A 13,656-nucleotide genomic window follows, 5' to 3' on the forward strand; every position below is an offset into this window, starting at 1 on the left:
TAGCGCGGCTAGTTTGTGGGACCCACACCCTTGAACCAACGCTTAAAATTCCTCATGGAATTTGAATGATGGGCTGATAGTAGACCACCAATATTTTTTATTTTTTTTAATTTTACAAAGTAGTCATTAATAGAAATTAACGGTATACAGATATCCAAAATATAATAAAAGCTAATTTTGCCACGTGAGATTCAGTGGTTATATTTGAAACATTGATCAGATAACATTGTCTATTATATTTTTCTATTTTTGAAGTTGAATTTCTATACGTACTTCTTGTAAAATGGAGAATCTATGCTTCTCTCTCTCTCTCTGAGGAAGTGAAACTGAGGTAGAGCATTGCATGGTCATTATTAGCATGTCGATCACATTGCAACTCATTCTTCATAATCACAATTTTTTTTTTTTTTTGCCTGTATCGAAGCGGCCATCGTCATTGTGTTCGTCATTCTTTTTAATTTTCAAAATTGAAAGTTAGGGACCTTACCTATCTAATTTTATGTGCATTTTCTTAAATTATAGTAATTTGGATTCACGATTTCAAATTTTTTAAGTACAGATGAAATTTCTAATGTCTTATTTTGCAATTATCATTTGCGATATGTTTTGAAATTTTGTTACTAAAACAAAAAAATAATTGCGTTTACAATCCGTTGCTTTATAAAAAGATGGTTATTTACATACAAACCTATAAACAAACAGTTTCGTTAATTAAAAAAAAAAAAAAAACTTATATTTATTGCTGTTTTTTTTTCTTATGAATGATAAAAAAAAAACATGTTATCATATTTTTTTAAAAAAAATCAAGTCGTTTTATTTTAAAAGAAAAATTGTTGTTTTATAATATAAGAGTGTTTTCAATTCGTGGGATATGAATTGAAAATTTCCAAAATTAAAACACGTTGTCTTTTTTTTTTCTTTTCTAAAAGAAAGATGTCATTTCTGTTTTTGATTGAGCATTTTATTATATTTAATAGATACTAAAATCAAATAATTGTTAGCTACAAATAAAAGGTAACTATTATTGAACCAACAAAAATGTTGAATTCGTTACACAATCTAGGAATATATTAAAAACCATTGAATAAATAATTGGAAATACAAAAATCAGGTCAAAATAAAACCTGCTCGACCAATTTTAGCCAAGTCAAACAGTTAAACCGAAAATGATAAATGGATTATTTTGGAAATGGATTATTTTGAAGCGGCTTATTTAGTGCGATTTCTCTTTATTGCCATTATGAATATATTTGTGTATTACAATATGAAACACTTTTATTATCGAGTGTTTGAGTTCTGAAGTCGGAAATATAAGATTTGTTTTACGGTTAAGGTGATGGATAATGGAGAAAATGTAAATAAATGTGAGAGAAATTTGTTGAGAAATTATGAGATATTTGAAAGAACTAGAGAAATGAGAAAAATTATGTGAGAAAATGAAAGGTTTTTTTTTTTCTAGAAAACTAATTGAGTAACTAAACGTTAAAATTTGGAGATTTGTTAAATTGTCAAAATTTGATGATATGGTATTAGTTGGATGTTTTTCGGATTCTATTTATGTCATTGAAGTCTGATGATTGTTTACAATTATTAACGAATATTTATAACTATTAATATCTTTTTTACTTTGTTAATAAAATCTCGTAGTTATTTACTTAAAATTTACCAAAAGTTAATCATATGGTAAAACTTGAGTTTTCATAGTGTTACTCATATAATTTGCATAGTCTGAGCAGCTGGAGCTCGGATGCACCGAGAAAGGTAGAAATCCAGCATCGAATCTGAGTTAAATAAGCCTGAGGGTTCATGAAAGTTAAGGAACAAACTGTTCATAAAGTAAGAACGAACCCTACCGAGCAGAACTTTTAAAAGTTGTTTTTGCTGTAGTGTATAAACACGTGTAAACCAATTCAAACTTAAATAAAAGGCTCACTTCAACGGTTATACCGAGCAGATGAGCAAGTAACCGCCCATTACGAACGCCCTGCAGCGGTTATTCAGCAACTTTAAAAAACGTGAGACTAATCACCCAACGAACTCGACCCAAAGAACTATAAATAGAAGGAAGCATGACTGAAACAAGGGACTTCAGCTTATCATACATAGAAACTTCACCTATTGTTCAGCACCCTCATTTACGTTCTCTCTTTTATTAGATTCGTTTGTATTTAAAGATAATCTTGCCTAGACACTAAGAGTTCTCGGGATTGTGCGCTCGGAAGTCATTGCTTTTCGTGAGATAATTGTTGTATTAATTTTGTGCGTCAATACATAGACTAGATATCTAGAGAATCCTTTTCTAAACGGCTAAGATTAAATCATGTGAGAAATCATGTTTGAATCATTTGTAAACGGCTAAGACTATATTTTACATATATCATACATGTCTCTAATGCTAAGACAAGGCTTAGCTACAACAAAAAAAAAAAAAAAAAAAAAAAAAAAAAAAAAAAAGTAAATTGAATATTTTTTTATTATTACGAAAATAAAGAATTTGTTTTTTTATCGGAACCTTTAATCTTTAATCGTCTCACTTTAACAACTTTTGAAATCGAATTTATTTTACACGAATCCGGGACACTAACACAAACAGTAACACTATTTATTTTTTATTTTTTTTAATTTTTTTTTATGATGATTCACAAACCACCAAAAAAAATACTTTAAAACGAGCCCTATAAAAGAGAGCTCCAACGGACCCCACACAAAAGAGTACACATCCCACCACATGACATTATAAGCCGTAGGCCACAGTATATTAGACACACAGAGAGATAGATCTCTTTATTCTCATATTTAGTTCTTTATTACACACAAAAGTAACAATTTACCTCAAAAAAAAAAAAAGACACAAAAGTAACATTTCACTCCTCTCCCACACAACTACTTCATACATCTATAATGGAAGAGACGACGATCCCTCTGAGTCTGAAACCCTCTCGTCGGAGCGAGTACAGCCCGGCGGCGAGTATCTCCCACTTGCCGGAGAGCCCGAGAGCTCCGATGGAGTTTCTGTCCAGGTCTTGGAGTGCCTCGGCTCTTCAAGTCTCCAAAACTCTCGCACCAAACAACAACATTAACAACACTTCTTCTTCCTCTATTTGCATGGCTTCTTCGAAATCCAGCAACAGCTCTTCCTCTTGCACTAACGCCTCCATTGTTGAAGACATCGTCGGAGAGTCCGAAGAGATTCCGATCCTCCTCTCAGGGAACAACAACAACAACAACCAGTTCTCTTTCGCTTCCTCAGTCACTTCTCAGCTCGTTCTCGACCGCATTATGTCGCAGTCCATGAGAGATCAGGTTTGTGCACTTTTATTTGACTGAATATAAAAAAAAATAGTTATAACAATAACTCTTTTTTTTGTCTTATCCGTTGTAGGAAGTGTCTCCGTTAACGTCAGGTAGGCTTTCGCACAGCAGTGGACCGTTGAACGGCGGTTCCCTAACGGAGACGGACAGTCCTCCGGTGTCTCCTTCGGAGGAGTTCGATGACGTCACTAAGGTTTTTAACTCATGCTCATTCGATATTTTCTCATACCAAAAAAAATAATATTCGTTAAGCCTAGCGGAAACACGCAACACAGCGGCTCAGGCTTTCTCAGACTTTTCTTTACTTGAGTAAAGACGAGAGATATGATTTACGTTTTTACTGTGTAATTAATAAACTAATATTTTTGTCCGTTATAAAATAAATAAAAATGAAATCCATTCTTTGTTCGCTTTTTCTCCTTTCAATAAAGGAAAAATTATACAAGTAAAATAGTTAAATTTTATATTGTAGTCAAAGTTTTTAAATTTTGACAAAATAGTTAAAGCTACATCGTCAAAATATTAATTTTTTTTGTGATTAAATTTCTTTGATAATTTATTTTTTCACTTAAAAAAATTCAATCACATGATAAAAAAAAAATATTATTGAAATCTAACATTTGTATTTTTGCGTATTTCTTGTGACTATTTCGCTAATTTTAGATAAATTAATGTGATATGATGCTCGTGGATAAATATATTTTAAGGATTTATGCTTTTTTTTAATATTTAAATTTACACGTCTAATGAAAAAATAATTATTTAATTCCACAAAAAAAAAGTAAATATTGTTGACATGACCATCATTGGTTTGGATTTTGGAACAAATCACCTCATCAACTACGTAGCCAGGTTCACTATTTTGTTTTCCCTTTGAAACTGACCACGTAGCTTCATTCACTGACTTGAAATAGTAAATAATAAGATTCGCTTTTTGTCTCCTACTCTGCGATTCTTGTCTACTTGCTGACTGAGCTACATTTTCCCCTACAAAAAAAAAAAACTCCAAATCCAACTTGTACTTTCACATCAGAAAAAAAAACCCCAATTCTAAAATAAATCTAATCTGTAAAATGAAACGCAGTTCTTGGGTGGGACCCACAGCAACAACTCTGTACAGGCGGTGGCGGCCGGCGGCGGATCGAAGACGGTGGGGCGGTGGCTGAAGGACAGGAAGGAGCGGAAGAAGGAGGAGACTCGGGCCCACAACGCTCAGATCCACGCCGCCGTCTCCGTCGCCGCCGTGGCCTCCGCCGTCGCCGCTCTCACGGCCAAGAACGAGCGCGCCGCCAAGGCCGACGCGGCCGTGGCCTCCGCCGCCACGTTAGTCGCCGCGCAGTGCGCCGAGGCGGCCGAGGCACTCGGAGCCGACCGCGACCACCTCGCCGCCGTCGTCAGCTCCGCCGTCAACGTCCATTCATATGACGACATAGTAACACTCACCGCCGCGGCAGCCACAGGTCTGTCTTAGGAGCCATAATTTTTTTGGGTGATTTAGTTAAATAGTGGATTTAAATTATTAGATCTGCAAAATGCAAAATAATCAAAAGTTTACCTAAAAATTAGTGAAATAATCGAAATATATAAAATCTGGTTAAAAATAAAATTGATCTTAAATTAATTTTTTAGAAAGAAATAAATTGCTACAATAATAAATAAAAAATTAATTTTGGTGTGAAAAGAATATGACAACTTAATTTTAACTATTTTGTATAATTTCTTTTAATGTTTTTTTAATTAATCTGATTTTTGTTTTTTTTTTAGTTTAGTTTCTCTCTTTGTATAAATACAATAAAAAATGAAACTTTAACTTTACATGAGAACAAACTAATTTTGCTATAATAATAAAACTAATTTTTCGAAGTTTTATTCTGTGTATATTAATTTCACCAAATCTTGGATGGTTAAATTCATTTTTTTAACAAAAAATTGGCTACGTAAACCGCTTAAACTATAGAAATTGTAAATTAGCCAATCTTTGGTAAATACTTTGTAAATAGCCAACTTGCATACGTGGCAGCCTATTAACTACATTTTTTACATGTTTGGCTGGGTTAAATAAGTCTTTTACTAATCTGTTAATAAGTTAACTTGGCTATTTACAAGAAATTAACCAAATGTGGGTTATATCCCAATTCACTATAACCGTGTGGCTATATAACTTAATAACCATTTTTTTAAAAGGGTTCATTAAATATATAGTTTTATTTAAAGTTTTTGTTTGTCTTTAACCAATTTTTAGTAGGGTTTTGATAAATAGTCATGACTAAATATTTACACGCTTACATTGACTGAAATGCCTTATCAAAATGTTGACTATTTACCAAAAATTTACTTTACATTTTCCAAAAATATTTACACGCGTAAATTGACTGAAATATCTGACAAACTTTAAGGTCTTATATACTTTACATTTTCCAAAAAAAAAAAAAAAAAAAAAAAAAAATGAACCTCTAATGGGCTTGTAAGTTTACATAGCATATGTGATCTTAAAAGGCATGAATTTTTTTTTATTGTCAAATATTCAACAAATGGTTTTATAGTAAAATGTATGAATTGGCAGCTCTACGTGGAGTGGCTACACTGAAGGGAAGGGCAGGGAAGGAGGCGTGGAATATGGCTTCGGTAAAGCCCGTTGAGAAAGCCGTTTGTGCTAAACTCGCCTCTTCTCTCAGCGGTGAGCTTTGGATTGACAATTCACCAGTCTTCGTCAACCAACAAGTTCTAGCCGCAGGCACCGAACTCCTCAAACGTACTCGCAAAGGTTCGGTCCATATCTCTCAACCCTATTCTAGAAAGAAAAGAAAAGAAAAAAAAAACAATCTTAACGTAATGCTATTTTCATACGCAGGCGATCTTCACTGGAAAGTGGTTTCTGTGTATATTCACCGGACCGGTCAAGTAAGCGTTGACGGAAAAATCAAAATCGTGATCAAAGACTGCATTTTTTGTTTGGTGTTCTCATTATCTCTTTTTATATATAGGTGATGCTTAAGATGAAAAGTAAACATGTGGCCGGGACTATCACCAAGAAGAAAAAGAGTAGGCAATTCATTTCCTATAATTATTATTATTGTATGATTGCAATTCGATTGTTTTTCTCTCGGAACCTGTGGGACGTGCAATAACGGTTGTTTATGGAAATATGGGCAGACGTGGTGTATGATGTGTGCAGGGACGTGCCAGCCTGGCCGGGACGGCACTTGTTGGACGGAGGAGAGGAGCGGCGTTACTTTGGACTGAGGACGGAGAATCGAGGAGTCGTTGAGTTCGAGTGCAAGAACCAGAACGACTACGAGCTCTGGACTCGAGGAGTGTCTCGGCTTCTTTCTATGGTTGCCGAGAGAAAGAATAAGAACGGGCGTTGAAAAGTTGAGAGCTATCAATTTTGTGTAAGACACTTGGAAAAATAGATTTAGTCTTCGAGCTCATCGTGATCAACGTGTAGATAGAACAAAAGAACAGGGCATATGAAAATTTGTTGAAACTTTATATGCTCTTAGTTGTTGTGGGCTTAGTCGTTATGGGTTTGTTGATATTTTTGGACTGCATTCGTAAAGTTTGGCTTGTAATGTTTAGAGTATTAATGGTTGTAATAATTTTTAGAATAGTTTTGGAATTTCTAGAGTTAAAGAACTCTTTAGAATTTGTGATTTTAAACTTAACCTTAAAGTACTATAATTAGAGGTATGATCCTACACTTTGAATCAAAGCTAAATGCAAACAAAGTTCTCTGTAATAGAGATATGATCCTCTAGTTTTATATTCAAGCTTAACAAAGTGGTATCCCAGTTGTAAGATCCTCTCAAAAGCTGTCAGATGAAGAAGGCCATGATAAAAGTCGTATGTCCTTTGAATCCAAGTTTTGACTTGTGCATTGCTACCAATATTGTACAAAACATGATTGAACAACCATGACTATTGAGCGACTCGTGAATGATTTACAAGCCTGTTTGGGAAAGCAAAAGAAAAAAATCAAACAACAGAAGGCTATGGAGTAACTACAAGTCAACATGAGTGAAATTGGACACTTTCGTATAACTAAGAAATATACTTAAGATTAAGAACTCAAGTGAAAAAGGGGATCTAGACCAAAACCCCTCAAAGAGATCGAGCCGCCTCTTGACTAGGAAGCAAGCTGTCGATATACGATTTTCATCATTTAGAATCAAACATAGAAAATCACTTGCAAATGATACGCCAAACTTGATGGAAGTAGCAATCTCGCTGCAGCTCAACGGAAACATCCGCAACCTCTTTATCCTGGTCAAAAATACTAAATTGTGAACATATTTTGAAACCTCAATGAGTGAGAACGTGAGTGAGAAACTCAAAAAATTAGTGAAACTTAACCTTGGGGGTTATTATGATATTTCGTTTTATATTATGTCGTTTTTTTTTATCTCTTTACTTAACGAATAACGTCTTCGTCAAACACAAACCAATATTCATTAATGGTTTCTATTGTAACCGTACCATACTGACAGGAAACTCGTAAAATTCGCGGGCCTATTAACCCAACTGTCCATTTCCTAATACAGTTAAACAAATAGAACAAACAAAAAGAAAACCAACATCAAGTCTGTAGCTTCAATCGTTTTCATTTCCTTTTTCAGACTTATTCGTTCCACTCGTGGAAGCATCAAATTACATGCATAACTTCGAAGCTAAAGAAAACTTTTATCCATCAAACCATTTACAGTCGTTTTGGGCACGTAACCGTCCTTTAAGCTAAAAAAAAAAGTTATATGGACAAGGAATTCCTCTTCTACTTTTTCCACCCAAGAAAGGAAAAACACTCGATAGGAAAAGAAAAATGATAGTAGTATCTTCAACTATCAGCCGCTCTGAAAAGAGTGAGCAACGACAGAAAGAGGTTGATGATATCCAAATAGAGCGACACGGCGGCCCAAATGTACTCGTCGTACGTGTATCGTTTGATCAGATTGTCCGTGTCGTATATGATGTACCCGCAAAATATAATCGATGCCAAAACTCCATATATCATCACCGAGATTTTTCCCAATGGAAACAGAATCTATATAAAAAGGAAAACCATAAGCACACGCAAAATTTACATTCACACAAAACTGATTGAAAGAAAATGATGATGATGATACCTGAATGAAAGCAAAGACTATGAGAACCATAACCGCCCCGAACAAGAACGGTCCGAGGAAGTTGAAATCGTAGCCTCTCTTCGCGGCCCAGAACGTGTACAGAGTCAGACTCACCACCACAACCGCGGTTAGAATCACCGACTCAAGAATTACCTTTCCTGTTTTAGATTTTCATAAAATCAATCATACAATCAAATTCAAAATCTAGGTCAGATCCTAGATTGCACAGCATAGTCATAATTAACTCACCGCTCGTGAACGCACAGGTCAATCCAACGGCGAAGGCGAGAGAGACGGTGAAAATCCCGAGGAGAAGGTAATTCACTGGATGCTTCTGGTAATAGTAATACAACGGACACAAAACTGCCAAATATGAAAAACTATTGAATCAATCGCCATAATCCACAAAGCGAACGAAAATCGGAAGAATCTGAAATCAAAGCAACAGAAAACGTACCGATGAAGGGAGTGATGATGAGGACGATGTAGAGAGCCAATCCAGTACCACTGCTGACGAAGAAATCGGCGATCGGACGGACCGAGACCACCGTTCCGGCGACAGCGATGGTTACGAGCAATTGAACGGCGATGATTGAGTAAATCTTGCGGATGAATGACCACCGGAGCTCTGGGCTCTCGAGCATCATCGGATACAGAGGCCTCGATCCACTGGCCTCGATGTCGGTCTTCCCGTACGATTGAGTCCACATCTCGTCAAAAGAAGAAGAAATGAGGGCTTTTGGATGCCGAGATTCTTTGCGAGAAAGCGAGGGAAAGATTTCGAGTTTTTTTTTTTTTTTTTGCCTTCGGATTTGGGGAAAAGTTGGAACACAAATGATGGTTTATTTATATTATAAGAGAGGAGTGCGAAGCGAGCTTTCGGGATGAGTCTTCTCACACGAGTGGTAGAAGAGTTGGCGGTTAATGGGAGTGCTTGTTTGGTTGGCACGTGGAAGATCAACAATGTTCCAGATTGCTCCAGAGATTGCGATGACGAACTCGAAGATGGGCAAAATGTCTTCTATTTTTCTTTTTTCTTTTTTCTTTTTTCTGTTGGGGGAGGAGAGATGTGCAAAGCTGGTGTAGTAAATTCGTACCCCAAATTTGTATTTTTTTTTTTTTTAAACAGAAGTTCTTTTAGTTTTTAGTTTTCGTGATATATTAGTTATCAATTAGTAATATCTTTTTGAAAGTTAAATATTTTTGTAATAAATTGTCTGAATTAACAATAATTGTCATTTGCCATCAATTAAAATTATGATTTAATTATTTAAATACATTTTATCTTAATTTAGATCATTTTCTTAATTATTATATAATAAGCTAGAATTTTAACATAGATATTCTAAATAAACCATGTATCTACTATCTAGCCCTCTCATTAAATTTAATTAATTTCCGTGGGAATTCATCTTGAAATCGAGTTTCAAGATTAATCATATATTTTTCAAATTCTAACATTTTTTTGGGTATAATCTATTATCTATGTTTTCATTTGTACATAAGTCTTTATTTTATTTTTTTGAATGACATTTGTTACCGGTGGAGATTGAACACACGACCTCCACTTTGGAATAAGCTAACTACTACATGCATAAATTTTTATTTAATAAAAACAAATTATTTCACGATAAATTTTTCATTAAGATATGTATCCAATTATTGTTTTATCAACAAAAATTCCAAGAATCCAACACCAATAAAAAAAAAAAAAAAAAAAAAAAAAAAAAAAAAAAAAACACAAAGATTGCACACAAATTATTAACAAAATTACTCAACAAACTTTTTCAATTATTTTCATTTTTTTTCTTTCTCCTACCCAACATCATAGCTAATTTGGCCTAAAATAAATACGAGAAGCAATAAAACCCAATAGCATCTCTAATAGAGACCTTAAATTTTCATTTTGAATGTTTAGAGGCCGCTAACACACACTTCAAAACTTATTTTGAGAATGTGCTACAGTATAACAACATATGCAACGTTGAGTAGTGGCAGTGGGATCGCTACGAGTGATTTAAAGAGAAGTGTTTTAGAAAAAATAATAATAATAGAAGAGTGAAAGATGGTATTTAGTATATAAATAAATTGTGTGTAAAAAAAATATATATTATGTGATTAACCTAAAAAGAATAAAAAACGAGGGTAGAGATGATATTTTTACATTGAAGTATTGAAACTAAACACATAGAGATGAAATATTTAGAATGAGATTGGATAGGGGCCGCGCGAACGCAGGCCCCCACTGCCATAAATAATGACGTTGGATCTCCCTCAGTGGGGAGACCATAAACTGGCACCCCTCCAAAAGTGCAATGGAGGTCACCAGCCTAGGCCATGAGCCTTTTGGATCGCTCATTGACCCCGCCCAGGTAAGTAATTCCAAATCTCACCTTCACTCTTTATTTATAGTCTCTTACTTCTTGCTTTCTTTGATGTACTACCCATGTGGGACTCTTTTACAAAGCGCATACACATGAAATTCTATATATGTCTTATGATTAATAGTCTCGATATTATTGTTACGATAGTCATATGAAAATAATTTGCATGAAATAGATACAATGTTGGTATATTATTTGTTTGTAGTTATTGAAAAAAAAAATACTTGTTAATAGTTTTATGTTCTACACTTAAAAAAGATATAGCATACTCGTATAAAAATGAACAAGTGAAAATGTAATATTTCAGATATTACTTGTATTAATATAAAAATATAAATTTCTTACTATACAATTTATTCATTAATTTTATCCTAAAACAATAAAGAAGAAAAAAGAAGAAGAAGAAGATGGCGTGTAAAGAACTTTGTAGGGCTTTTATGGTCAAGGTTGTAGTTCTTGATACAATAGTCTCACTAGGAGCGTTAAATGCCTTTAAAGGCTGGACGGTTTTTGGATGTTTCAAAACCGTACCCTTGACCTATATAAAGAGGCTTCAGCTCTCATTCAGAAGACACACAACAATTCCTTCTCTCCCACTGTTCCGGTTTTTCTCCTACCCAGAAAAATTTTCTCTTTTCTTTTGTCGTGGTGATAGTTTCGCACAAGTCCTAGTTCGCCGAGAGTCAAGCCTATTGGTGCTAAGCTTGCCTCTGTAGTCGTTGTATCCTGGGAGGCTTTCGCTCACGTTTTCCAGCATTCGTGGGAGGGCGATAAAAAGCTTCAAGGAAACCGTCCAACGGGCCTCGACTGTTTCTTTCCATCTTCTCAGATTTGTTTTTCCGGTTCTAAGATTTAGCCGGTTTTTATTTGTAATTTGTTATTTCCGTTTCGTTTTCCTTCCATGCAACTTGTCTTGTACTTTCGTCAACATTAATATAATATTGCTAACACTAATAACGCAAATATTAGTGTTAATTTTGCATGGTAAATATGGTTTTCTACAAATATTTGCGCTATAGAAATTGTACATATCGATCCTTATGTTGCACAACAGTTTGCATTCATTTATAGAATTCTTCACGTGACAAAATTGGTTTGCACGATACAATATTGTCTGTGTCAAATCGTTTGCGTGTGTGTCTCGGGGAGGAGGGGTCATCATAGTGACAAGTCTTAGGGGTGGAGGAGTTTGGGATGGGAGAGAGGCTCGAGGACGTGTCATCGGAGGATGTTGATGCGTCGTTGACGACATGGGTAGTCATGGTATCAAACACATTTTTTGTTGTCGAGGTCAGCAGCTTCAAAGGAATTTGAGTGGTGAGTACTCGATTTTGAGCCACATCCAAAGAGATGTATATATAGCGCCCCGCATTTGTTTACAATTATGATTTTGGGCACAACATACCCCTTAAGGCTTCCAAAGCATTGCTTTGCCCACCCTTGGAGAAAGCCAAAGAAAGATGGACTATAAATTTTGGGAAAGTTACCCAAACATCTCGATGTTAATTCTCTAAATATTTCGAAATGTTAAAAACCTACTATAAATGTCGTTTATTTTTAGTTTTTAGACGATTTTTTCTTATTGAATTATAAAAACCGAAGTAAACGTTAAATGAACCCACGAACAATAAAAAGAGAACAAATGAAACATCCCATTTGAAGATATTAATTCCTTAAATTTCTCAAAATTTCAAAGCTTCGACGATTTTCTTTTTATTTGTTGTTTTCATAACTTTTTCCCTTATTTAAAGAAACTAAAAAAAAAAGTTTAAAAAACCATAAACAATAACATTAAAAAAATTAAATAAAAGGCAATGTCGCAAATTAGCAACGTTTGGTAATTTTGTAATTTAGCCATTAAAAAAAATTCGTCAAAAAGAACCATATTACCCTTATGTTTTTAGCCGCGTATTTAAAATAACTTTGTAAAAAACCAATTAAAAAAGAAAAATTAGTTATATGAACTAATCAATTAAACAACAAAATAGATATGCACTAAATCATATCCCACAATTTGTGCCATGACTTTAATTCCTTTATATAGCAAACTCTCTCTCTCTCTCTCTCTCTCTCTCTCTCTCTCTCTCTCTCTCTCTCCACAATAAGTATGTTGAATGTTTTGAGTTCAAAAGTTTCAAGCGGCATAACTAGTAATAATTTTCTAATATAGGACTGCAAAACAACAAGGAAAGTACTGAAAAATAGTTACTTGTGAAATAAAAAGTAAATAATAAATTTGAATGATTAGGTTTGAGAAGAAGGTCATTTCCATAATTGTTTACTATAACATGCAAAATCGAAAAGGCTGAATTGTTCGAGTACGAGATTCCATGGTCAGGTCTCACCATTTTTAGAAGTTGTTATTAATTTATTTTTATTTTTCAGTCAAGAAAAGAGAAACAAATTTGTATGCCCAAGCTGGCTCCTTTAGTCCCAATTTCTCTCACTCAAAATGTGATTTTATCAATTGGATTTGTTGTTCTTGAAGCCAATTTTTCCATGAGCTCGAAGGCTGCTATTATGACATCTTACGCCTCCCTGACTCCAAATCGGGCTACGATGTACATAAGGAACCCCTCGTTTAGTCACCTCAAGAAACCGCCCATACAATTCACATGGACCCCCAAATTCTCGCTCTACTCTCAGAAGGCCAACGCGTGGACCACCATGGACACCCCGTTCTTAGACTCCCTTACCTAAGGTCGCCATGGACCAAGATCACCACTGAGAACAATGGATCATACCACGACATTTAAACATAGCCTTTTAAACAGACCCCTCGTTAGTGCAATGGACATCACAAGCCTAGGCCACAAGACCTTTAGATAACCCATTTGCAT

At 34.7% G+C, this 13,656-nt stretch overlaps 2 protein-coding genes and 1 non-coding gene across 3 annotated transcripts; 1 reads left to right on the forward strand and 2 right to left on the reverse strand.

The window, feature by feature from the left end:
* The first annotated feature begins 2,840 nt into the window (after positions 1-2,840).
* Positions 2,841-6,887, forward strand: LOC149388676 (VAN3-binding protein-like). Its single transcript, XM_089624737.1, has 7 exons — positions 2,841-3,303; positions 3,383-3,505; positions 4,397-4,772; positions 5,876-6,076; positions 6,164-6,213; positions 6,297-6,354; positions 6,466-6,887. The coding sequence occupies exons 1-7, from the start codon at positions 2,902-2,904 to the stop codon at positions 6,678-6,680; spliced, it is 1,425 nt and encodes a 474-aa protein (XP_089480863.1). The 5' UTR covers positions 2,841-2,901; the 3' UTR covers positions 6,681-6,887.
* Positions 6,888-7,877: 990 nt separating this feature from the next.
* On the reverse strand, positions 7,878-9,465 carry BIL4 (Bax inhibitor-1 family protein). The gene is made up of 4 exons (XM_089624813.1): positions 8,890-9,465; positions 8,682-8,795; positions 8,433-8,590; positions 7,878-8,350 (listed from the first exon to the last, which is right to left on the reverse strand). Exons 1-4 carry the CDS (start codon positions 9,140-9,142, stop codon positions 8,144-8,146), a joined length of 732 nt encoding a protein of 243 aa, XP_089480939.1. The 5' UTR covers positions 9,143-9,465; the 3' UTR covers positions 7,878-8,143.
* Positions 9,466-10,649: 1,184 nt separating this feature from the next.
* Positions 10,650-10,812, reverse strand: LOC149388678 (U1 spliceosomal RNA). The gene has a single exon (XR_016301102.1). It is a non-coding gene; the product is annotated as a U1 spliceosomal RNA (small nuclear RNA).
* Positions 10,813-13,656: the final 2,844 nt, after the last annotated feature.

Source organism: Urtica dioica, chromosome 8 (genome assembly GCF_054948205.1).
Source record: "Urtica dioica subsp. dioica isolate 48M chromosome 8, U.dioica_male_clone48M_v1_H2, whole genome shotgun sequence".
Classification (NCBI taxonomy): domain Eukaryota; kingdom Viridiplantae; phylum Streptophyta; class Magnoliopsida; order Rosales; family Urticaceae; genus Urtica; species Urtica dioica.

Coding starts and splice junctions, on each gene's coding strand:
- LOC149388676 (XM_089624737.1), top strand. CDS start 2,902: ATGGAAGAGACGACGATCCCTCTGAGTCTGAAACCCTCTCGTCGGAGC. Junction 3,304..3,382: donor CGCAGTCCATGAGAGATCAG/GTTTGTGCACTT, acceptor TATCCGTTGTAG/GAAGTGTCTCCGTTAACGTC. Junction 6,077..6,163: donor CCTCAAACGTACTCGCAAAG/GTTCGGTCCATA, acceptor TTTCATACGCAG/GCGATCTTCACTGGAAAGTG.
- BIL4 (XM_089624813.1), bottom strand. CDS start 9,142: ATGTGGACTCAATCGTACGGGAAGACCGACATCGAGGCCAGTGGATCG. Junction 8,796..8,889: donor CATCATCACTCCCTTCATCG/GTACGTTTTCTG, acceptor CATATTTGGCAG/TTTTGTGTCCGTTGTATTAC. Junction 8,591..8,681: donor GACCTGTGCGTTCACGAGCG/GTGAGTTAATTA, acceptor AATCTAAAACAG/GAAAGGTAATTCTTGAGTCG.